This window comes from Sabethes cyaneus, chromosome 1 (genome assembly GCF_943734655.1).
Source record: "Sabethes cyaneus chromosome 1, idSabCyanKW18_F2, whole genome shotgun sequence".
In the NCBI taxonomy this organism is placed as follows: Eukaryota; Metazoa; Arthropoda; class Insecta; order Diptera; family Culicidae; genus Sabethes; species Sabethes cyaneus.
The window spans coordinates 51,355,574-51,382,296 of record NC_071353.1 but is presented as its reverse complement, the minus strand read 5'-3'; the positions used below and the strand labels follow the sequence as shown (position 1 = coordinate 51,382,296).

The 26,723-nt window shown below is 39.6% G+C and overlaps 2 protein-coding genes across 2 annotated transcripts in view; one reads left to right on the top strand and one right to left on the bottom strand.

Annotated features, from left to right (window-relative positions):
• The window catches only part of LOC128739218 (enolase-phosphatase E1), a 33,971-nt gene extending 25,193 nt beyond the window's left edge, over nucleotides 1–8,778 (top strand). The window contains exons 3-7 of the mRNA XM_053834674.1: nucleotides 1,128–1,264; nucleotides 1,459–1,715; nucleotides 1,900–2,099; nucleotides 4,279–4,792; nucleotides 6,063–8,778. Of these exons, the coding sequence (XP_053690649.1) occupies nucleotides 1,128–1,264; nucleotides 1,459–1,715; nucleotides 1,900–2,099; nucleotides 4,279–4,792; nucleotides 6,063–7,429 (2,475 nt within the window). The 3' untranslated portion in view covers nucleotides 7,430–8,778. The remainder of the gene's footprint in view (nucleotides 1–1,127; nucleotides 1,265–1,458; nucleotides 1,716–1,899; nucleotides 2,100–4,278; nucleotides 4,793–6,062) is intronic.
• Nucleotides 8,779–8,913: 135 nt separating this feature from the next.
• On the bottom strand, nucleotides 8,914–26,331 carry LOC128745683 (fatty acid hydroxylase domain-containing protein 2-like). Its single transcript, XM_053842760.1, has 3 exons — nucleotides 26,104–26,331; nucleotides 25,585–26,042; nucleotides 8,914–9,061 (listed from the first exon to the last, which is right to left on the bottom strand). The coding sequence occupies exons 1-3, from the start codon at nucleotides 26,329–26,331 to the stop codon at nucleotides 8,914–8,916; spliced, it is 834 nt and encodes a 277-aa protein (XP_053698735.1).
• Between the last annotated feature and the right edge of the window lie 392 nt (nucleotides 26,332–26,723).

Sequence of the window (26,723 nt, the reverse complement as noted above, 5' to 3'; positions counted from 1 at the left end):
TTACAGCAAAATCAAATGGAAGTGGCCAAATTATGTATAGCTGCTGATGGAGTCCAAAATAGGTTCGTTACCCTAGTAAAACCTATAAATTAAGAACGACGAAACTTGTTTTTCGATTCCACTATGGATTATTATTCCGACAAACACATGCTTCGCTTACGAGCTGCAAAGCCGGTGGACGCAGAACTGTCTCCGTCACATGGAGTATAGTGCTCAAATTCATGCAGTTTATGCTAATCTTAAAGCTGCTTTTGATCACATAGACCATCAAATTCTTCTATATCAGCTGAACCGACTTAGAGCTTCTAACGATTTTGTCCGCTGGTTTTAAACATACTTAACGAATGGTAGCCTCTCGGTACAGTTGGGCACTACCGAGTTGAGTCGAGTCCAGTGTTCCACAGGGAAGTAATTTAGGCCTATTATTATTACTTTTCCTCGTGTACTTCAACGATGTTTGTTTTGTTATATCACCTGGAAACAAGTTGTTATGCGGACGATTTGAAAATGTTCCTGGCTGTCAGATCAGTTGAGGACTACAAGATTTACCTAGTTATCCGATTTACAGATTGGTGCAGTTAACAATCTCACTATAAGGCTCCAAATGTTCAGTTATCACATTTTTCTAGAAGCAAAAACCCATACATGCATATAGAATCGAAAAGACTTTTCTTAAACGTGTTGCTAATGTTGAACTTTCGAGAGTGGAACTAGATTCGAAGCTTACCTTCCAAAACCATTATTCCAACATTATATCAAAAGCATTCGCAAGTTGGGATTTATTATTATTGGAGATCTGACCCATGTGATATTTGATAGCTTCCTGATCGTTTTTCGCAAGTCACTACTACACCGCCACTACTCACATAACAGTAACATCTTCTGTGTATTTCCTATATAAATAGGAATGTTATGCAAGTAGTAGGGTATAAATAAAGTTTAACAGGTCCACCCGTCTTTTGAACTGTTTGTTCATGAACACGAGTCGAGCCGAGATTTACTTTCCAGCTCGCTAAAAAAGTTAATTTTTTATGTTAGGTCTGATACATATTTTCTTACATTCTGTTTTATCACATCGACCAATCGTTAATAAATTTTTCTTTATCGTTTTCTTCCTCTGCATATAGGATTCTGAAGATGTCATTCCCGATATTGTCAAGAACGTAGAATGGCAAATGTCTCTCGATCGCAAAACTGGCTCGTTAAAAACTCTACAGGGTCTAGTTTGGGCCGAAGGCTACAAAGATGGTTCCATCAAGGGACAGTAAGTAGAACATTTGTTTTTTATATATTTCTGGTGAATGCAAAACATGCATCTGCGCAATCCGATAGCTTGCAACGGTATTATCATTCTGCACCTTAGAGTAATACCCGGTAGGCATTAACGTTTACCGTTACGAGACCAATAAGAAACGTATCATCAACCATTCTTCAACTCGCTCCGTTATCATCCTTTAGCGTATACGAAGACGTTTCGAAAGCATTCGAACAGTGGACGCAAGCTGGACGCAAAATCTACATTTACTCCAGTGGGAGTATCGACGCGCAAAAGTTGCTCTTCGAGCACAGTGAACAGGGCGATCTGGTAAAGTATTTGGCCGGTCACTACGACACCAAAATCGGCGCCAAGCAGGAAAAGGACAGCTACGAAGCTATTCTGAAGAACATCGAGGTCAGTGGCGAAGAGGCTCTTTTCCTAACTGACGTCATTGCCGGTGAGTATCGTTCCCTACTCACAGAACAGAACAGAACAGAACCTATCGCTCGGGTCTAATTGTCCTGCAGCGCCGTACTTATGTTGATATTCGGCTTCATTGCGATAATTAAAATAATATATTTCTGTTTTTTTTCGCTGTGTTTCTTTTCTTCCTCTTGTTTCTATTCTATTCTGTTCGACAGAGGCCAAGGCTGCCAAGGAAGCTGGTCTAAATGTGGTGCTTCTGGATAGACCCGGCAATGCCGAGTTGTCCGAGGATGACCGCAAGGAATTCACCGTAATCTCGTCGTTCTCCGACATCCCAATTGAGGCTGTCGAGGAAGCGACCAACGGCGCTACCAAGCGTAAAATTGATGAAACTGCCCAAGACGACGAAGCTCAGGTATATCCTAATAAGCATTAAATCACTACTTTTACTTTTCCTTTCCATTATTGCTATAACACATTTACACTTACGAAGTCGCGCATTCATACACACACACAAAGTTCTCAATATGTATGTGCTAGTAGCAATCTGACAACCCACTAGATGGTAATGGTAACCGCAAAACAAAGTTCTGACATAGTTTAAATATTGATATGGTAATCCAAAAAAGAATTTTTATCAATAAGAAACTCGTGCAGCGTATTTCATCTCTAATCGATAAGACACCGACCTACATTTGACGTTGAACTGGACTAAGAACAGAAAAGAACTTGATATTCGTTTTTGAGTGTCAATACCGAATCCACCTGATTTATTAGATTTATACTTAGGTTTTTTTTCTCGTTTTTTGTGATACGAATCTTGCTACAAACCATTTTTTATACTGCTATGATTTTAAGAGAAACGTCCAGTATCAGAATCAAATGAAAGTGAATTAATCCTAGTAGAGATCAAAATTATTGTTTAGCGAAACACAAAAGGGAAAACGATTCCTACCCTAGTACAACTACATTTAATGTTACAATTAAACGTGTGAGAAACGAGGAGAAGCAAATAAAAGTATTGTCACTGGAAAACAATAAAACTGAATACAAATTAAATGCATTAATGTACTTAAGTATTGTAAAGGTTTAAGGTTGATGTTACTAGATTCTATTTCTTGTAATATCTGCTCCGGATATCGAAAAGGCCAAGAAGTGAGTGTTTGGAAGCCTTTTGATTGTTCGCTCCTGGAATAAAAAAAATACGAACATGCAAAACAAAGCAAGAAAAAAGAGAAAATAAACGATAAATTTCGATGAGTTGCTTCGAGATGTTTTCCTCTACACTATATAAACACGATGAAAGCGTAAAGTTGAAATAAAGTATTTTAATACCGTAAGGCAGGGTAAAGCATCTCGAATCATTGCATCGAAATATTTTGCAAACAGAAAACCAATCGGTCGTGTTTATTCAAAATTTCGGTTGTCCTCCAACCCTTGCCCTTTTTCGATGAAATCATGGTGTTTTTTCCTATTGTATCCAAATTAGCGGTGACTATCGTTCTTGTTGCCGTCGTGATGAGTGTGCGTGCGGGTGCGTTCATAATATCGGTCGCCAGGTTGTGAAAGGCTTTGTCAAACGACATACTTTTTGGTTCTTACTTGAAAAAAAAAACGCTTGTTTAACGCGAGCAAATCCTTATATCAATTAATCATTGTTCGAGCCATAATCATGCTTTATTTAATGTTTTAGTTTTTGTGGGATGATAATTTCTACTGTTTAAGTACAATAATTCATGTGTCTATTATCTGGTTTCACTCTGGTACTTTCTTGGCTGACTTCGCTTAGCGGTTGAGAGATTTAAATTCAGAGTGAATAGGTTTAGAATAAGTTTTAATCATATCTGTTATATAATGTTACATAACAGTGTTTCACATAACAAACGGATTTTTTTTTCGAAAGATTTGGAATGTATTTTTTATGCTAAAGTGCTGCAAGATGTAGCAAATGCTAATGCCGTAAACAAGCAAATTTGACTGATTCCGATTATCACTGTTTATGAAAACGGTTTTTTATGTTATGTTTATTAGTCAATTTCATAATTTTATTTTTTCTTTCTTATTTATTGGCAAACGTGAACAGTAAAGTTTGTTATACCATGTATTTTCTTGACGAGCAATCTATAGTTCTGTCGGACGATCCTTGAAAATTGCCTGATAACATAATTTTTTGGTATCCATCGGGAAATTGCGCAGCGAACATTGCCATTAATTATTTTAATATTACATTCTACCAAGCATCCAAAATAAGCGATGCGAAGCATCCTATCCAACACTTCCATACAACCAGTAGTGCTATGCTGTTTTCCTCCCATTCATACCACGCCTGCATGTTTCGCGTTGTTTCGTTCGTTTTCTTTTTTCGTTTGCTTCATCTTCGCTCTCTTGGTTTGTGTCTTAACTAAAACAGGCAATGGTTGGCCACCTATTGCAGAAAATGAAAGCTTTGTTAGTTGAGACACGAACCTATGCTAAAATAAATTGATTACCATTTACAGGAATCGCATTCCTCGTGAGGAGTATTGTTATCGTTTCTGTCTATTTTTACTAAATTTAATCGCTATTTTTATTTTACGTAATCCGGTCACTTATAGCCGCAACCACCATCTAAGGTCGTCAAAGTAAATGGAGATGCCGCTGACCAGGCTGAAATTGAAACACCGAAGAGCCCGGTTGCTGCGGCCAAGAATGGTGCTAATCATGCGAATGGCGAACAACCGCTCGTCGAGCAGATGGACGTTGATGCTGAGATGACCGACGTCAGTGCCAAGGAAACCAAACCAACTAAAACAGATGTAACCGAAAAGACTGAGACTAGTGCGGTGGAAATTGAAGTTCCTCCGAAGGAGAAAAACGATGTGGACATCAGTAAGACTGATGAACAAAAGGAGGAGATTGCCAAGCAAGAAGAAATCGCTGTGAGCGCAACTAAACAGGAAAAAGCAGTTGAGAACAAACCAGAGGAAGACAAGGTCGACAAAGTGGAAAATGAAAGCGGTACCGAAACTGCTCCGCCGCCTAAAAAGACAAAATTGGACTCGGAAGAGATGGAAGTTGACGAGGCAAAGACTGGCCAAAACGAAATTGATTCCAAAACCAAGGAAAAAGGTGAGAACTTGAAATCTTAAATTTAGGGAAAGTTTTGTTCATCAGTAGCCAAAGTAGTATAGGATGATTTGTCTATTTTGGATAGACAGGCGTTACGCATAGAGCACGCGTAACGCCTGTCTATCCAAAATAGACAAATCATCCTATACTACTTTGGCTGGACATTTATACGTCAAAATTAAATCAAAGTGTCCAAAATATAGTACTCGCAACACCTGTCCAATATAGATAAATAATCCTACCAACTCAATGAAATTAACCCACTAGTCTAGTACTCAATTCCGCCCTTTGACCATCATTGCTCTAGTGCTCAAACCCCGCCTTTTGGCGGTTTATGGATATTTCTCTTCAAGTCACTATCAATTTCGGATACCTTATTTTTATATATTAACTACCAAAGCAAAATTTTTGTTGTATACTTTACTGGCCTATTAAACTACTGTACAGCTAATTCCCGTGGAACAAGTGCTTGATGAGCTATTATACAACAAAAATGTTACTTGACAGCTGGCCCTATTTTCGTAAGCTACAACATATACAACAAAAATATTACTTGGGTAGCTGACTCGGCAAACTTCGTATTGCCACAAATTATACTGTGCTGTTGTACGTAAATCGTAAATCTCGCATACCCTTTGTTACGATCTCGAGTTTTGCAAGTTTCTGAGGAGTTCAACATTAGGATGATTCATTTTGGCAGTTACGTAACTATGAAAGCATGGGTAAAAAATTTCACAGTAAAGCGATAGAAAACAGTTACCCACATTGCTACGCCAGATAAAATAAAGCTGATAGCATTTAGATATTTGCCGCGATTGTATAAGATTTCATACATAGTTTAATTTGATACATAATTTAATTTATGACGTTAATTTAAAATATTTATTTCGAGCCAAATTTATTACGAAACCGTTTTTCGATATCTCAATTTTTAAATTCTTTAGTCTTTAGTTGACGATTTTTGCGCAGAAATTTGCCTCTTTTTGAAAAAATGGCCGCCATTTTGGTAATTTTTCGAATTGCCAAAAACCCCGCTACGTAAAAAGTTAGGTATTGACCACTAAAGTTTCAAAATCATCATTGAAATTTGTTATTCGACACTTCGTAGGTTTTCGGCACGTACCGCCAGCAAGGTACTGCTTTCTATAGAGCATCGGCGCACCTAGCTGCCAACAGATTATACATAGCAATCACTATTGTTGCCTATTTTAAAGCATTATAACCAACACTATTATCTCTAATCATGTATATCTTACTTCTTCTTCAACAGCTGATAAAACAGAAGACAAGAAAGAAGAGACCAAAGCCGAACCGGTTAGTACTTCTGTGGAGTCCGAAAAACAAGAGGTTGTACAAACTGAATCAACCGTGGCTAAGACTGAAACAGTAGATGAAACTGAAACAAAAGTGATCGAAAAATCTTCAGATAACACTTCCGAGAAATCTGAAGAGCCTGTCGCTGCAGCACCAGCCGAGCAAACGCCAACAGCTAAGCTGGATGCAAATGTTGAAGAGACGAAAACAGAAGCAACAGCCCCTGAAACTGTTGAAACTAGTGTGGAAGCTACGCCGGTAGAAAAGAAGGAAGATAAGGTAGCTGAAACCAATGTTACTGAACCAATGGAAACTGAATTGACTGAAGAAGAGAAAATGGGTGGGGAGACCACCGTTGATGTGTCCACCAAGAATGATTCAAATCCGGCTTCCGAGCCGACAGCCAGCGAAAAAATGGCGACTGAACCTTCAAAGACAGAACAGGCTAAATCGATTGATGATCCGAAGGAAAAAGCAATCGAAGAGAAGGAAACAGTATCGGAATCCAATACTGCAGAAGCACTAGTGAAAACAACCCCGGACGAACCGGCGGTAGAGAAAACGAAATCGGAAGTGGACACAACAAAGTCGGCCACTCTTACTGAGAATCAAGCAACAAAGGAAAAAGCAGAGGAGACCAATGCACCCAGTACAACCGAGACCACGGTCTCAGAAGAGAAAGGAGTTGAAATGGCCACGACAGAGCCGGTTGAAGAAGTAGCCGTTGAAGCCAAGGAAGAGACAATGGAAACTGCTGACTCGTCCACGCCAGTTCCTGCTGCAGATACGAAACCAGAATCGAAAGCTGAAAAGGAAGCAACCACAACAGTTACTGCTGAAGAGATGGAAACTGATTCCGTTAAAGTAGAAGAATCAAAACCCACGGCTATTGTCGAGGAAAAGAAAAAAGTCGACTCTGAAGCAGCAGTATCAACCACAGTCACCGAAAAGACCGAAAATGGTACTCATCAAAATGGAACGGCTGAGCCAACGAATGGCAAAGAAGAACCAAGAGTGCCGGAAAATGGCGAAGCGGAACCAAAGATAACCGCCAACGGAGGCACAAATGGAACACACGACGAGGAGAAAAGTGACAGTGACAAGGAAAACGACACATCGTCAACCAATGTGGAGGAAACCACCGAAGCAGCGGCAACCAACGGCAATGAAACTGAGAGCTCAAGCACCGCAACCGCAACTAGCACCTCCACAGCTTCCTCCACAGCTTCCTCCACAACTGATCTAGTGACCGAGATCAAGTCCAAAAAAGTGATCGACGTTGGTGCCAGCACTCCAACGCCACCGATCGAGGCGGAATCGTAAATCGGCCCTATACGTTACTAAAATAACCCCGTTGATAAGTAGGTAAAAAGAGCTGTAGAGAGAGATTAAGAATGCGATTCAACACTTTTAAAGAGCAAGGACAACACGAAGGATATATTACGCCCTTTTGTGTGCTTATGAAAAAGTGAATATTAATTAATTACATTTTTATATAAATATTTATACTACCGAAGGACAGACAAGGATTGAATCCTCTTTACAAAACTGTTTTAAAAATTTGTTCCCGCTTTTTGTTCACATGCCTGCATTGTTACAAACAAGAAATACGAAGCAAGTATTATACAAAAACTGCCAAAACTATCGAAAAAACAACAATCATCGTAGAATAGGCAGAACGCAGTATCATCCATTCTTTCTTGATCAAAAGCATAAAATTTCAAAGTGACTCGTCGTCTTAAGCTAGCCGCAAATCAAAAAACAGAAACGTAGCTCGCAGAAGTTTTATTTTGTAATTTGTCTTAGAATTAAACCGTAAGATTTACAGATACAACTGCAAATATCTTGCTTTTTTCAATTATATTAAGAACCATCTACTCCACTTTTTTGAACTATGAAAAGCCATTCGCGCTCTTTTTTTTCTCTCCCTTTCTTGGATGGAAAAGGCATAGTATTTCTGCTGCATTTATAACATACACACATGTCTTCCTGCTACCAAAAAGAAAAACGAAGGCACAAGGCGATGGCACAACAAGACTAACTTGCAATCATAGTTCCTGAAATTATTTTTTAAAACTAACTGAATATCAAATATCGCCTCATGGGAAGAGAGAGGGAGAGAAAAAAGGGAACACGGAGAGGCCATCGGAAGAATGGTCTTCTATTCAACAGACTGCCAATGAATCATCACAGCCACTATCACATTCAGTCAGTCAGGAACATTCCGCATGCTGCAAAGCCAGTGACAGTTACTTGTTTCGGAATACCGAGGGAACAGTATTACTGACTATTGTTTTGTTTTTCTTTCTATGTTTCGCAGCGACAAATACAGCGTAACGGTGTACACTATAATCATATTAGAAATTTTACTTCTCCGTTCTCGTCTGTCCGCTGCTAAGTTATATTGTATATTAAAAACGTAAAAAACAGGAGATGAATCGTATGTAAAATCACAATTACTGTGTCAATATTGATATCAAACATGAAATGTGGAAAACTAGCGTGTCACTTTTTGAATGTTTTCCATCCTGAAGTATTTAAGGGATAACGTAAGCCAACTTCGTTCGAAGTACGTAAATTAAACTAATATAACAAATGATTCAAATGAAACCGATGAAACAAAAAACACTTATAAAGATGGAAATAAACTAATCAGTAATATTTTAAGACCGATTCAATACAAACTCGTTGGTTGTCTTGAAAGAAAACATCCACGAAATCAGAACTGAGCCGAATGTGTTGTAACAAGAAAATTTATTTTAAATGTAAACCAGTTTTAGTTTTATTGTACCACCATGTCGTCTTTCTTACTTATCAACATCGGGGTATAGTTCCCGAGCAGAACTGGTACCGTAAAGGTGTCGGTGTCGCTTGAAGGATCTTGATCGACGAAACGCTGTATCTGTTCCATGCAGCCAATCTAGCAATCCAACTACGCCATAGCACTGGTTGAATCTGAAAACAGTTAAAATAGTTTTTACTTCTCCTTCAATTTGATTCGTGTTTATAGAATTGATGTTAGTAAGCAGGGTAAGTTACGGACCCAGATTTATTTTTGTGGATGAAGTTTTCTCGCGCCTATGAATACGTTACACAAGGATATCTTGATACAAGACAATTTTTTTTGACAACTAATTTTCATCAGGAAACATCAATTTTAGAACGTTGTTTACCTTCGGCTTTTGTGATTTGCGCAAGATGCAAATTTGCTAAAATCATGTTGAAATGCAATGATTTATAATTTATCCTTACGATATTAGGTAAAATTCAGATGTTCTTAGGCTGAATCACATTCTGCACGAGTAGGGTATGTTGCTGCTTCGTCGTAATTGCCTATTCCCATCCTATCCAACACAAATTATTAAAAATATCAGCATTTTTATGACACACAATGCAAAACTAGTTATTCCCTAATATTTTAGTTTGTTGTCTATTATACGCGATCAATCAAAGTGAGCTGAGATCTGTTTTCATTAAAGAAGTCCTATCAGCCAAATTTCCTACATTTTTTGTGCGACGAAGAAGGAAAATGTCGACTAATCTTTTTAATTTCCATCATTCATAAACAAAAATAACTCGCATTGTCGTTATTCTACAGCCAGGAAAACTTGCCTGACCTGCAGAAATTTTGCAGAATAACATTTGTCATGCCGTCCTACACAAATACATGTGCGTTAGCTTCGCGAGCATTGTTGTGATTTTTAGTTCGGACGATGAAAAATTTTGATGGACGGATTTTAAAACGGCACGACGAATTTAAGTAATAAAGTCAATTGGGTAATTTCAACAATATGCTTTAACCCTCTCTGTCCCAAGGGTATTTGTGTGGTTTACAGTTCTTGGTTGTCTAAGAAAACTTTGAATGAGCGATTCGTCAAGCACAAGTATACGGCTTGTAAAACCATGTTTTTATTACGCCCTGAAATCGAAATAGTCGCATTTAGATGCCTTAAACCTTTAATCGGCTAATTTTAGTATCGGAAGTCATGGATCACCTGTGCTACCATGGGACAGAGAGGGTTAATAATCGCTTTTCAGTGATTTCAAAGTTCACGGATCGGAAGGTTAGGGTGTTTTAGTCAAATCAGCACAAGAACTTTTGGAGTATTCATTAAATTTATCCAACAAATGATAAAAAATGGAATGGCTTTACTTACTACGACGGAAATTAGAAATGAACCCTGATTCAAATTTCAAACAGCAGCAAATGACATTAGGTTTTTCAGGATCTTTTCTTACGAAAATGATTTACCTTGATTAAAAAGCAAATGAAGTTAGGTTGTACGAAAAATTTTATTTGCGTCAAAATAATATGAGTGTTCGAAGTTTTAGACAGAAATGTTCGAAATTGGAATAAAGCCTTTATTACTATTTTGTCTTCTCCCGCAGCAATAATAATAATATAGTTAGAATAATTTCTTATGGTTGCTTCACAACCGCTATCATCGGGCGATGCGCCACTTGAGAGAGACTCTTATATCTTGTTGGCTAGCGCACGAAAATTCGGTGAAGTGAACGCGCAGCCGATAACTTGGTTGCTGAAGGGAATATTGTTTTATTGGCTCATTTGCGATAATATAAATGACGATAATTTTTCACTCGTTTCTATACTGGACCACCTTTACATCGATTCTTCTCGTTACCTTTCTCTATCACATTTCATTCATATTTCGCCTACCATCTTTCTTGAACTTCCTAATAAATTCTCTCCTTCTATATCTTCCACTTGTTCCAACCTTCTCCAATATTCTTCTTCTTCTTTGCTATCATTGTTCTTCCATCTTCTTCTCTTCTTCTTAATGTTTCATCCTCTTCAAGGATTCTTCTTGCTTCTGTTTTTCACTACGGCCAATTCATGTCGCTGCTGCAGGATGTTATTCGTTGAGTACTGACTCGAATGTGCATAATTCGAGTACACAACAGTTCAATTGCACTGTACTTTTTTTTCCATGTGTAGACTCATCACTGCGACCAACATAGTTGATCTATTGTGATATCGCCCGGGTGTTTGCTGTATGACCTGCACTGCATTTCTTTTTGCTATAATCGCTATTGAGTGAGCGATATGCTTATTACATTTTATGCGTGCTTGCGTGTATTGGGGTTTATCCTTCCTTCAACGCTTGATCTACTTTACCCACTTATTCCTCGCTGCCAGTACTATGTACTATCCCATATTATAGCCGTCCCTGGCGAGGACTTATTCGTTCTTCTAACCAGTACGCTTAACTATAGGAGGGATTTTTGCACTGTCAAGAGGTTTCAGTAGGTAAATATAGAATTCAGCAAGAAGGAAGGGTAAACGAGGGGCCTGAGAATAAACCCATGCTAAAGTCACTTGACATCGAATGGCTTGATTCTACTAAGATTCGAACCCTCAACCACTCGCTTGTCAAAGCAGACTCGGTAACTTTACGGCTACGGAGCCCCCTCGCACTATACTTAAGTGCGACTAACGTTCTCGGCTCGTTTCATGCTCCGCTATGCCCGTCACTACTGCACTGATCCGACACAACCTCCGGCCCGCGTGAACTCGATGACTTGGTATTGACCGTAAACCTATTCTACGTCAGGCCAACGTTCTCGCTTGATCGCCACGCACGTGTCCCGTACTACAGACTAGGGCGAAATCTCATGAAAAAGGCCTCTCTTGAGCGCCTTTGGTTCCAGCGTTTGCCTTGGATGCTAGGTAGTTGTCGTTTTAATGTTTTCGGCTCTTCACATGGACGAAGAAATCTTTGATTTTGAGAATGAATGCCTTTTTCAAGGTTATACTTTGTGGAAGAACGTTGTATGTCCTTTGTTCTGTGGAGATTTGCCTTTTCTGCTGAATGCTGCCACTTGCCCTTGACCCTGTTGGGTTACCCGAATCTTCTTGCAGCTGTATCGTCGCGCTGATGATGACAGTGGAGGTTTTGATGGGTGCCTTACTGGATTCCTTTATTAGTTTGTCGAAATCGATACAGCGGTTTTATACTAACGGATTGGACTTTAAATCACACGAATACGACCAGGCAAGAACTAAGGCACTTAGGTGCTTTGGAAGCACCATACACCAGAGAGGACACGTTCGACTTTCCCACTAGATGGGTGACCGGAAAATGATCTTAACTGAGATGACGTGTACAATTTTCACCGCTATTCTATATTTCGAACGAAATGTCCGCCAGCAAAATCAAATGGGCAAAGCCGGCAAAACATCTCGTTCGAAACAAGTCGAACGATTCGTTCGAAATACAGAATAGGAGTGTTTATGGGCGAGAGCAATGAGTCTTGTAGTGAGAGCAAGCTTTTCGATTGCGTTTTACTTATTCCTGTGGGTGCGTTCACGCAATTCGCACTATGGGCTTAAATTTCCTCTAAATAGACCAAATTTATCCATCATTATTTTCCATACGGCGTAACAACCTAAGCATCAGAACATTATACAGATTACAAAGGAACGCTACCGTAATATTAATTGCAGGACATCAAAAGATGAAAATTTCATTTTATGGAGATTGCCATAAAAATGTCTGGAAAATTAACAATTGATGCACTTGGTTGTATTACAACATAGCACAACTGCGTGCATTGGTAGTGACCCATATTTGATTTGGTGCTAGTCCGATATCCTATCACAATTAAGAACAAGGACAATTGTTGACATAGCACACGATCCCAGCTAGACTCAACTTGTTTTATAAAGTCTAATACCCGCCGAGATCGCTTTGCCAAATTTAAAGCAAGCTCTAGTAACCCCTTTCCAAATATTGACATTCTTTGATTGAACAATGCTCCATAGCTGCAGATATATGGGCGGTGTTAAATCAGACCGGACCAAGTCGCAAAATTTAAAAAAAATAGGTTAATGACTGAAGTTTTTGGAGCGTCTTAGTAGAATACGAAACCTAAAAATAAAAAAATAAGAAAACTTATCCAATTTAATTCTACTATGTGTATTTTATTCAATGACAGATACGTATTTCGCTTACGACTTGCAGGCTTCCTCAGTTCGAAAACAGACACTGAGGAAGCCTGCAAGTCGTAGGCGAAATACGTATCTGTCATTGAATAAAATACACATAGTAGAATTAAATTGGATAAGTTTTCTTATTTTTTTATTTTTAGGTTAATGACAGCAAACGATTAAGAATTTCCTAAGCTACATTTTACTCTAATCAGATTATAAAAATGTTGCAAAAAGCCAGAGATATGGAATGATTTCGAATGAATGAATGCTTTAAACTACACAACAGCAGCAAGCTTTGAACGCGTTTTTCTCGAAATCAGTGTTTTGTCACTTGGTTCGGTCTGACATAACACCGACCATAACTATTGATATAAGAGGCTTATGTCTGTACCGAAAACCAGATCTCTGACAGGACGTCATAAGAGGCTTATCGGTAACTAAAAAACAGGTCCCTGAAATGACGTCTTGCTTTAGCAGCAATGGGGTGACTGAGAAGTCATCTCACTGGTCGACTGCTGCACTGCTCGATTGCTCAACTGGTTGACTAGACTGCTCGGTTTGATTGCTCGACTGAACTGTTCAATTCGACTGCTCGACTCAACTGCTAGGCTTGAGTGGTTGACTGAATAGCTCGATTTAACTGGTCGAGTGGACTACTCGACTTAACTACTCAATTCGACTGCTTGACACATTACTTGACTTACTACTCGCCCGACTGCTCGAATTAACTGCACGATTGAACTGCTCGACTGGACTGTTCGATTCGACTGCTCGACTGGACAGCATGATTCATATGCTCGACTCAACTGCTTGACTTCTGTTTGATTCGAAAGCTTGACTCAACTGCTCGACTCAACTGAACTACTTGGCTCAACTGCTCGAATAAACTGTTCGATTGGACTACTCGGCCCAACTGTTCGACTTAACCGCTTGACCCGACTGCTTGACTAAACCATTCGATTCGACTGCTCGACTGAAGTGCTTGGCTAAACTACTCGACTTAACAGCTCGATTAAACTGCTCGCCTGGACTGCTCGATTCCACTGCTTGACTTGACTACTTGACTCGATTCAACTGCTCGACTCGACTGCTCGTCCGGATTGCTTGACTTAACAGCTTGATTTAACTGCTCGACTAGACTGCTCGATTTGACTGTTCGACTCGACTGCTCGACCTGGTCTGGTCTGATTTACCACCGACCAAATGAATCGGTTTGTTGCGGTTCGGCTTGTTTCGAATGAGATGTTTTGCCCATTTGAATTTGCTGGGGGATATTTCGTTCGAAAAACCAATCAGTTCGAAATATAGAATATTTTTATTCGGTCAAATAAAATCCAATACGACCATAAAAACTATTTGTTTCAGTTTTCGGCTATCACTCTTTTATGTACAACATCTTAGAGCTATATTATGCAATATAAGAACTCAAAAAATTAATACACAGATTAAACATTTTCGAAAACACGGACCAATGGAATGTATCCGCAGTTTTCTGAATTCTGAACAGACATTTATATTTTCCGGATCGTATGATTTGGGCTCAACTAGTAGGGTATATATAGTTCAGCGGTGTTCATTTAAAATTGGCAAAAATGACACTCAGCAGTACCTACATTTCAGGTTAACCGTAGTTCCTAAGTAGTTTATAGAATAGATTGTAAGTTTTAGTTCTAGCTGGTATCTAATTTTAGTTTCTATTAAATCTTATCTTTACCTGTTCGTAATGTAATGTCCGTTAGATTTTAACTATAATTAACTTTAATAAATATGCTGGTTTAATATAGGTTCCATTGTTTCACAACTCTCCTAACGTATAAGACGCGTTCGCTCGATATAGTTCCTTTTTAAGTGCAGACCATTTTTTCAAGTTGGCAGCGCTTATCAGTCAAGCGGTTGAATTGATTGAACTATAGTGGCCATCTCGGTGATACCGGCTTCAACAATAGTTAATAACATCATGGCTTGCTACTTCCGTTGCTCCTTCTACACTCCTCCTCAACGCGAAATCCAAGCTCCGGACTCCGGAAATAGGGTTTATTTCTAATTCCCGTCGTAGTAAGTAAAGCCATTCTAATTTTCATCATTTGCTGGATGAATTTAATGAATACTCCAAAAGTACTTACCTTCCGATCCTAGAACTTCGAAATCACTGAAAAGCGATTATTAAAGCATATTATTGACTTTATTTCTTAACCCATTATGACCCGGGTATACCTAAATTTGGACCAAATGAAGTGAAACTCTGTAATCCATTATATTGTGGCTCGAATGTGTCGGGAAACGCAAAAACGTCATTTGGAAAGCTTTCAAGGCCAAAATATCGCAGATGGCCACTTTCCGCAAGAGATATATATTCAACTTCTGTGCTTGAAAGCGTCACACAAGACTACTTCCGTGCTGCCCATGCAATTGGTGCTCAGCCAAGCTGAAACAGGAAACCGGTATTCGATTTTCGATCGATTGAGTATCCACAGCCCAATCTGCATCCGCGAAACCAGTCAGCCCAAAGCAAAGCCTAGGTGCTACATTCCGTTATCGAAACTTGACCTTCCGGTTTTATACGACAGACTTCGCAGCCAGCTGTTGGAGTGCAGGACAATTGCAGGGCCAGTACCGTAGTGTTCGTTTTGCTTCATTCTAATCAGCAGCTGTTGAACAACTCACTTTTCTTCCAAGAATTGAAGCGGAAATAGTTATATCCGGCCGGGTATTGACTGCGACATACAGCAGACCTCCGATTAAACTTTGGTATCTGTCCTTGGATGGTAGTTCGTCACTCTCCTCCTTCTGCTGGATAAAGCCTGACTCCATCGGCACTTTTGAAGGTTTCGCATCATCCAAACCGATTCGACTAGTTAACTTCTTGATATAGGTTTCCTGGCTTAACGCAAATCCCTTCTTAGTGCGCTCAATTTGGATTCCCAGAAATAGCTTCACATCTCCAAGAATCGTTAGCGTAAAATGTTTCTCCAGGTACGATATCAAGTTACTCTACTCCTCCTGGCTCGGTGTAATCAGCAACATGTCGTCCACATATAGAAAAATGTAACAGAATCTGCCTTCTTTTTCTCGAACATACAAGCATGGATCAGGGTTTGAAGGTTTGAATCCAACGTGGCGAAAAACCGAGTCATTTTTTTTTTGTTCCACACTCTTGCTGATTGTTTGAGACCATATAAACTTTTCTTAAGGCAACACACTTTACCTGCGTTTGGTTCATATCCAAGGAGGTTCTTTCATAAAAATGGCTTTATCCAGTATAATCAATAAATATATAGAATGCCAGTGTCGCTGGTGTTTCATGGATATTTTGGTGGCAAACATGTTGTTGGTTCGTGTCTTGGATACGGAAACTACATTGTCAAATTGCCCAATAGAACATTTTCCTGCCGACGAAATACCTTAAAACGACCAAATCGGGTGATTTATCCTACGTGATTTGCGAATAAGCAGAAATATTTTTTATTGGGTTGCCTTTTTAGTTTGACAATCAGATTCCCGTTTCGAATCGATCACTCACACATATGCGCATACAATGTAAATACATAATTTTCAAATGTGTGATGTTTACCATGAGCACTGCAGCGACACTGGCATTCTATATATATTGATTCTACTCTTTATCCAAATCACTGTAAAGGTTATATCAGCAGTCTCAGGGTAACTTGCTTCCCGTGCTGGTGGAAAAACTTCGTCATAGTCGTAGCCATACTTCTGTGTGAATCTCTACGCTACTAGACGCACTTTGTAACGAACTACGTCGCCTTGATCATTTTCTTTACGTTTGAGAATCCATTTGCATCCTACTGCTCGTTTGCCAGCTTGCAGGTTCTTTATGACCCACGTATTGTTGCTTTTTAAAGAATTGATTTCTTCCTCTAACGCGGCTTTCCATTCTTTCCAGTGTAGACTGTTCTTTGCTTTCGTGACTGTACGTGGATCCAGCGACTTCGCAGCTAACGCCGAGTAACCATAACGTAGAGGTGGTAGAACTCCTTTGTTGTTCCTCGATGAACACCTGACATCGCTTTTTACTTTTACAGCCGTTTCATTCAGCTCCATTAAAATCTCTTCCCGAATCGTAGAAAGATCTTCCGCAACAGTTTCATCGTCCGTAACAGTTGTGTTATTTTCACTCGTGAGGTCGAAAAACTCATCATCAGGATCTGAAATAAAGCTCTCGTTCTACAGAATGTGGGATTTCGCCTAGCTGGTATTCAACAACCGATTCGTCTTCCTGAATGCAGAGTGTATCATCTGGAACAAATTGCACATCTCGACTTACCGTCAGCTTGTGTGTTCTCGCATCGATCAACCTGTAGCCCTTGTGGCAATCAGAATATCCAACCATGATCATCTTTGGGATCCAGCTTCGACGTTTTCTGCTTGGGAATATAGACAAATGCGGAGGTTCCAAAAACTTCTAAATGCGCCAAATCCGGTTTCTCATCGTGCCACAATTCAAACAGTGTATGCTTTACGGCAGCTGTTGGAAGAAGGTTCTGCAAATAATTCGGCATATGTACAGCTTCTGCAGAGACCTTGTAGGGTAGCTTCGTGTCCACGATCATGCATCGCGCCATCTCAACCAACGATCGATTCTTGCGTTCCGCAACACTATTCTGTTGAGGTGTGTACGCTGTTGTGAATTGCTGCTTTATTCCCTCTAGTTTGCAGAACAACTCTATCTCGGTGTTTTTGAATTCTCTTCCTTGGTTCGATCTAAGAATTTTTGGTTTCTTCCCATAACGATTCTCTACTGCACGAACGAATTGCTTGAAACAGTTAATCACCTCTGACTTCTGCTTCGAGAAATATACAGTCGTGTAGCTGCTGTAGTCATCAATCAACGTCAAAAAGTATCGGCATTCTCCAGGAGTTTGTGCATTCATTGGCCCGCAAACATCGCTATGGATCAAATCTAGAATTGCCTTAGACCTGCCCTTTGCTTTCTTGGGAAATGGTAATCGCGTCATCTTCCCTTCAATGCAGCATTCACACGTACCGTTTCGAAAATCACAGTCGCGGATTTTGATTCCAGTTGCAAGCTCTAACTTCTCCGGTTTCAGTATCGCTTCGTTGTCGCGGTGTTCTAACTTTCGATGCCAGCCATGTAGACAGTGTGATTTCTGGCATACTTTCAGGCTTAGACTTCTCTGACTCTTCCATTTTCTGCATCTGCATCCACTGTCGACAATCCTTCCGTTTGTGACCAGGCTTCTGACAAAAGTGTCACAAAACTGGCTTTTTCTAGAATTCAGTTCTCAACGCTGATTCGACTCCGCTTGAGTTTTTGCGCCGAGCAACTTCATCCACCAGCTTACTTCCTACAAATTCCATTGTCAGGTCTGTTTCCGGACGTCCTTCCAACGCGGTGATCAGAGTAGAAAACGAATCTGGTAGACTGTTGAGCACAATGTTCACCTTCACATTTTTGTCGAGCTCTAGACCAGCGATCGCGAGTTTCTCGAACAGATCCTCCATTTGGCTAACGTAAGGTCCAACATAGTCACCGTTTGCGTACTCCATTTGTATTATTTTCCTGAGGATTCTAGTTTTGCTAGTACGTTCCTGCTTCTCATGAGCACCACGGCTGGACTCCCAAGCTTCTTTTGCGGGACTTGTTACGTCCACCGCAAACACTCTTCATTCCACAGGGACACGTGGTTCAGTCCAAAAGGCATTTCGATCCATATGAGCTAGTATATGCAAAGCTCCACAGTCAAAATTAGTGGCATTGGGCTGATGGCGTCGTTTGCGACCGTGTCGGCAAAGTTATGCACACCGTTTGGGTGGATGGACACAGGCTGATAAGATCCCATGTGAACCTACTCCGTAGTAGAAGTGAACCAATATGTAAAAATAGTATTTCACAACAACCACTGCCATTAGGCATTCTGTTAGATTCGTGGGACCTCCCAAAAGCACCGAATTGTTCTGCACGACCAGGAAACCAGAGTAACATAATGTCAGTGTCAATGAACTTTTTACCCAGCGACACATCATGATCGCCTGAGCAAGGTGCATCGCATGCAAGAACTGCATCATCGTCATCTACGTCAGTATCAACTGACTTCGAGTCTGCAGACAGTGAACCAGCAACAACTCAATAAGTAGCACCACGCCATTCTTCTAGAACCAGAAGACCGCCGGTTTGACCCCTATCATCTCTATCTCTACTGAAATGGCCGAGTGCCCCAATTGCATTCGCATGCCCTGGGATCTTAGGCGGCAGCATAACTGTCACCTAGTGATGTCATCGATCAGTCATCGATTATACATGAACTTGTATGAGAGGTAGTTACTATGTACCGTCATCCGGGGCGAGATTGTGCCAAAAAAGCATATATTTTTGTTCTTTAGCTCAGTATACACACAATTTATGAGCTAAGTTCATTTCAAACCTGTCAATATATACTAAATTGTTCAATTAACAACTACCGTAGAGATGGTTTAGTTACAATGAAACCTAATTTTACTGGAAGTACATGAACTTTGGCACAATCTTACCCCTTCTAGGGGCTGACATTGTGCCAAAAACATAAAGTTAGGCTAAAACCTAAACAGTGAACATTAGCATGTTTATAAACAATGCACATAAATATCAGTATAAAGTAGTTCACAGGGGGCCGTCCATGAACTAAGTGGACTGTTAGGGGCAGGGGGTCGACCAAAAAAACGCATCATACAAAAAGTATGAACGAAAATAACTCGGAGAGGTCTGAAATAACTAAAAATGAGTTCGTAGTCAATTGACAGCTTTTATATAGCCAGTAACGTTTCTAGGGTTAAGAAGGGGGAGATATATGAAGGGGTGTATCCTAAGGGGGCATACTTATTTGATCATTTAACAAAAGTAACCATTACTTCGTTCGAGATCCCGCGGCCGCAGAACATGTGGCCAATCCCACCCCCCTCCCCCTCCTTAAAACTGGCAGTTTATACACGGTATGATATATTCGTCTTATATTAGAGTGTTTATTCAAAGTATCTGAAATTTCCAGAGAAAAAGTAAAAATTAGTTTAAATTATTTAGCAGACCTATGATGCTGTTTGCTCCAAAATGGATGATGCAATCTAATCTGTCAAAATATTGTGCTCAATAGTAAAGAATGTGAGTGTGCTGGTGTAAACTGACGTATTTTTGTTATGTATGTGAAATCCACAAATTGGATCGATCATTATGGCTTGGCACAATCTCATCCCCGTGAAGCTCGAAAAGTATAAAGTTTCGAAAAATATTATTTTCGTAATCAAAACTTATCCAACGCATAATAACCTTTCAATACATTGTAAATGATTAGTTTATATACCTTCAAGATAGCAAGTTGATGCGATTTCTTGTTTGGGTTGGTTTATGCGGGACATTTTTTACAAGCGTTATTTCCGCATACTTTTGATCGCGAACTTTGAAACCCTGTTTAGGCTAAATAGTTTGCTAATATTATCTGTGTTCCATTCTAAGTTATGAATAAATATGTTATGTTCATCATCATTTTGAATTTAGGTCACCACTTTCTATAGATTCTATAGAGAGGGGGGAAGCAAAATACGAAGTGCCCTGCCAGTCGTTGCCATCCAGGATGAGATAGGTCTCGTCGTCCATCACCACCGCCACGTCGCGATCCGCCTGGAAAATCGTCTTGACCATCTTATTCAGCCACTGCCGCTGCGTCATTGCCTGCGACTTCGAGACCAGTGGATGGGACTTCCACTTTCTGACATGTATGTCCATGTTCGTCAGGTACTTTTTCACTGTTTGACCGGTTGCATCGACCTCCCGGTCAAGCGAACGCAGCGATGCAGCCACTTTTCCCTCAGTCTTCCTTTTCAGCATCCTTTGGAGCTTCTTGTCACTCAGAATTGTCGGCTGTCCAGAACCGGGGTTTCTTTCGATGCTCTGATTGTTGTCCAATAGTGCCAAGATGTTGTAGATACCGGAACGAGAGTATCCGGCGTCCCGTGCCGAACGATGTCCGTTTCCGAAGCGACGTGTAGCACCAAACAAAGCGCTCAACTTCGCCACTGTCTCTGCAAACGAATAATCCTTTGGAAATTTCGGCAGTATGAAATTTACATATCGTTCGTACTCCGACATGCCCATCTTCCGCATGAGCAGGCGGACTTTAGCTGCTTCATCAAGGCGATTTGCATCTTTCTCGAACAAGTCATCGTAGCGTTTGTACCACGCCGCGAATGTAGGAACGTTGCTTTCCGGAACGTATCTGAACTTTTTTATATTATTAGCGAGGGAGTCCAAAATTACCGCCGGATTAGGCAGTACCTGAACTTGGATCGATGACATAATTGTTCGCACGTGTGGAAATTTATCAAACTCAATTAGTTGTCTTAGTTTTTTTTATCACCATCCGAAAAAAGTCCATTTTTCAACCCATTATGTCCTAGGGTATGATATATCATATCCCGCCTTCAAAACCTGTTTACTGCTGAATTTCAATAGTTAGCATTGTTAATATATCACTACAAGAGAGATAAGACATCAATCGGATGTGTGTGTGTGTGTGTGAGATAATCTGTCAGTTGTTGCCATTCCATCTGTATTTTCAACCTGGGATGGTTCGTTCACTTTGACTCAATTTTGAATCATTTGATAGTACCGTCTCAGCCGGGCAAAATTCGACAAAGTTGCATATAGGACATTTGTAGAACTAGTTATTATCTATAATGTTGCTGAATAAAGTTTTGCTCTATCTTTTATAGTTACGGTGCAACGATGCTAGTAACTCATTAGTGACTAAGTGAACGTTCATTTAGTCACTAATGAGTTACTAGCATCGTGGCACCGTAACTACAAAAGATAGAGCAAAACTTTGTTCAGCAAAATTATAGATAATAAATAATTCTGAAATATCCCCTACCTAATTTTATCAAATTTTGCTAGGTTGAGACGGTACTGTCAAATGAATCAAAATTGAGTCAAAGTGATCGGACCATCCCTGTTTTCAACAGTGCAAAGTTGTGAAAAATGGTGGAAAAAAGTTGAAAAAATGGCGAAAAAAATTTTGTCTCCAAAACGCATGAAAAAGTCTACATTTTGTGACGAAACATTACCTGAAATGTAAAATGGTATTTATATGTAAAGTCTATCACAAAATTGGATAAGAAATATGTAAACAACTTTATAATTTGTTTGCTTGAAACCATTCCAAATGACGATTTTGAGTTTCCCGACACATTCGAGCCATAATATAATGGATTACACAGTTTCACTTCATTTGGCCCAAATTTAGGTATACCCGGGTCATAATGTATGGGTTAATGTATATGATAAATTATCTTGGATAATAAAACCAAGAACAGAAAATTTCTGCACATATTCAATTATGTCATTGCTAAGTTTAATTTCAGGAAGACTGTTCATGCGTTGTCTTCTTTTTATAGAATAACTTTGGCCTTTTGCCGATTACAGTGGACCCGCGTTCGTTTGAACGATTCCTCATGCAAACTAACGGGGTTACTTTTTAATTTGAACAACTGGCCACCCTAAATATGCTGAAACTCGTACGACCTGGCCGCCCTGCTCTTTGTTATTATTATTTTGACGGTTTGATTTAGTTGGCAGTTGCAAGCAGCGAATATTTCATTCTCCGATCGGATTTCTATCATAATCGTTGGGAAAACGGAATTTGAAACAGATTAAACACGCTAAATCGGTACAAACAAATCGTGTTTATGTGCATTGTCTGTACAAGGAAATGATGTCATGTTGATAATGACATTTGAACCATTTTTAATTTGCACGTCGTGCAAACCAGCGGGGTTCAAATTAAAAAGTGTTCAGATTAAAAACGGTCAAACGAACGGGGGTCCACGGTAATAGCCCAGCTAGCACCAACTCGTATATCAATGTACAAAAACTATCGTAAATATCTCCTAACAAACTCGAAATCGTAACTAAAGCTGGATAAAGTGGGATCAAGTTGATTTTCTGTCGTATATAATGATAATGTCTGACATACATACGATTTTCAGCACAAAATCGTAGAATAGTACGGAGCAACTCGCGCTTAATCGGATATTATCGTACATAAATACTTATATAGTCGTAACGCTCAAAATTATTCGTAATCACGTATATCGCCTCCAAAATAGTACGGATATGCCAATTTTGCGCAGGAAATACGATTTATTTAACATGTATATCTGTACGTAATGCTGATTTTTACCTTTTTTATACGTATGAAAATGCTAGCTGGGAGGCAAATAATTACGTTCAGACCAGCCCAAGACACGTGACAGATCTTCGTTGACTATATTCGCCATCGATAATAAGGAAAGATCAACAGCATCAAAATAGATTTGCACGTCATTTCCGAAATTGGGTAAATCGTTTATGTACATCGAGAAAAGCAGGGGTCATAAAATGGATCCTTGTGGAACACCAGAGGCAGCCTCTTTTAGGTCAAATAGATACCATTGGATAGAACTACTTGGGACCTACGTGTCAAGTAAGACTGTAATTGCCGCACGGTGAAACTAGAAAGCATAAAGCTTGTGGATAATTTTTCTAGCAACTTGCTGTGGGAAATTCAATCAAAGAATTTGAAGAAATCTATTAAAAACCAGAATGCAACGCCTTTCCGGCACTAGATGCACTGTGGCCACAGCGGAATCCTGATTTATATTGTGACAGTAAACCGTTATCGGGCATGAAACTTTTAAAACAATGCCGATTTTAAAAAAAAAATCAAGCGCTTTGGATAGGGCACGGAGAATACTAATTGGCCCCAGATTATTTATATCATTACTCTTAGGTTTTTTACAAATTGGAACGACTTTACTTAACTTACAGTACGGGTAAATTTGCCCATACAAATGAAATAAAAAGTTCGTCAAAACTCGAGAACTAATCAAGCAAATGGAACCAAATTTGGGATGTGGGGATTTTAGAAGGCAGGAATTTTTCCTATAGTGTACTGAAACCCATCCGTCTTTTAAAAGGAGGTGCTCCTATACAAATGAAACACAAATTTCCTCATATGTCGAGGACTAATTAAGCAAATGGAATTAAATTTGGCATGTAAGGGTTTTTGGAGGCAGGAATTTTTTCTATGGTGAATTAGGACTTTTGCCTTCTTTAAGAAGGGGGATCCCATACAAATGAAATACAAACTGCCCCTCACCCCTGTGGTAGGAGCATAAGGACTCTCATATAAATAAAACAGGAATTTTTGCGTATGTACCATGGGCCCTATTCTCACAGTCACTTCACCTCACTTCTCTCACGCACCCTATTCTCACAGTCACCTCACCTCACCTAACGGCTCCCCGTTTGATTTGTACAGTCACCCAGGTGAGCGGGGTCACCTAAGTGACTGTGAGAATCGCAAATTGTCACCTCACCTAAAAAATTTAGATGAGGTGACTGTGAGAATAAGGCCCCATATTATCTGCGACGTAACAAGAGGTAAGCTGTGAAAGTAAACAAGTAAAAACTTCTCGGAGCAAAAGACAGTAACTCGACGCCGCTTACTTACGTGCCTGTTGACATTCATGTCAAAAGAGAAGGACATTCGAATGGCACAACATATTTGCGATGAACGTGCTTTGGCTTTAATGTTATTTGTAACGAATGGCCCTTTTAAACGCCACAAGCGAATTAAAGTAAGATTATTGAAACATGTCAAGCTACGCATAATCATATTTAATACAATATTAATCTGTGAGCTGGTCATTCATAACTATTTCAACCTTTTTGATGCACTCAAGTGATTTTTAAAAGAAATCTCTATGCTTCAATGGTTGCAGCTTTCAGGCGTTGTACTTATGAACCCCCGTCCACATATTTTCAAAGCCACCATTGCATTCAATGAAGAATTGATTCTGAATATTTTGCTCTTATCTTTTAAACAATCAAACAATGGCACTCACAGGTTCCTATAAACATACATATGCCAGAAATGCAGTTTATATTAATCTTAGATCTAATGAGCTGATATAGTCCTACGTCACCCTTTCGAACAACCCTTAGAGCTGTATACCTTGTAGTTTTTTCTATATGTTGACGATGATCTCCATATTACATGTATTTTTATGTTTCAAAAAAAATGAAAACTCATATCATTACTTCCTATGGGAAATATTCAGATTGCAGAAATAAATTTTCAAAAAATATATCAAAACAAAAACCACTTTCGGATACTTGTTTAAAACAGGAAACGTAAGCTGATAGTGTCATTTCGGTTTCTTAGTTGCGAGGATTTTTCTTAGTAATATTCACAGCACCATCGAATGGTTTTGTAAACAAACCATAGAAGTTAATTACTGCAAACCTGAGACCGCAAATAGCTTCGTTTTCAAATGTCAAACATTCCGAATGAATAAACCATCAAAAATTCATTTCTTACACAGACAATTGCTTATTGAAAACCTAATTAAAATTTGTACATCACAAAATAATATTTACAAAATAACTTTTCACTAAAAAACAATATTCCCGCACTACAGAGTATTTGGAATTTAAGTACACTAAGCAGAGGTGAGCAAACACATAACGAAAACTTACTTCTGATGATGAAAATCGTGTGCCTCAGGGCTTCCCATGAACGGAATATGATATCCAGAATGATCGTGCAACGTTCCTACCAGCGACAGGGCGACCCAAATCCAAGCAGTTATCAGATGAGCTTTGGAGAGCCAAAGTCCAAGATAAAGCGGTGCCATGTTGCTAATCACATGCTCCACAGGATGAGCGTACACGGCGGCTATAGCCACAGGAGATGTCCACTCATGGTGCTTCTTGTGGATAATCTGGTACAAGTATTTGCAGTGCAGGAGTCGATGGCTATAGTAGAAGGCAAACTCGGTGGCTATTATACACACCACCAACGAGTACAGGATGCTTCCGACACTCGGAAGCATGCGCATCTCAGGCAAACGGTTAGTTTTCAGTGAAATCAAGTGAAACGCCGTTAAGGTGGGCACTGTTACTATTGTCATGTTAGGAATTGCTGCCTTTAATAACTACAAACGAATTTAGATGTTTTGTAATTAAGTAGCAGGCGGAAACGACAACCAACGGTACCTTTTTCAACTGTAACCACGTCAATGGCTCATTAGTTCCAGGCTGTATTTTGAACTTTCGCATCGCTTTCGGATAGCCTGTAATATCCATGAACAAAAACAAACTACCCACCACCGTCACCACCAAAATCGCGAAAGCATTAGTTCCAATAATCCATAATACGGAATCGTTTATCCCAGTCGTATCCAGGAACTTTTCCCAATATTTTTGGCACACATCACAACTCATTTCTTCAGAATACGGCTTTTCGTACTGCGCAAATCGAGTGACGATTATTGATTTACTATCTACAAAGTTCAAAACGAAACTGGTCCGAACTCGCGATAAGTAGAAGCTCCGCAGCCGAATTTCAAGCAGCTCGAAAGCATACTGAGCTTATTAGATTTGATTTGGGTGTTTGACCCAATGTTCAACCCAATGCAGTGTGCTGGAAATGCTCCCGGTTAACAGTACTTTCTCCTGAATGTGCAACAAAAAAGTTTTGACATCAATTGACTATTGACGTAGTAAGGGTACATACTTGCTTTGAAGTTCCCAAAGTTAAAACATTTTCAAAAGTTAAAAGTTTGCCGCAATTATTTAGACGGCTCCGCCCACGTCGAAAAAATATACCTAAAATG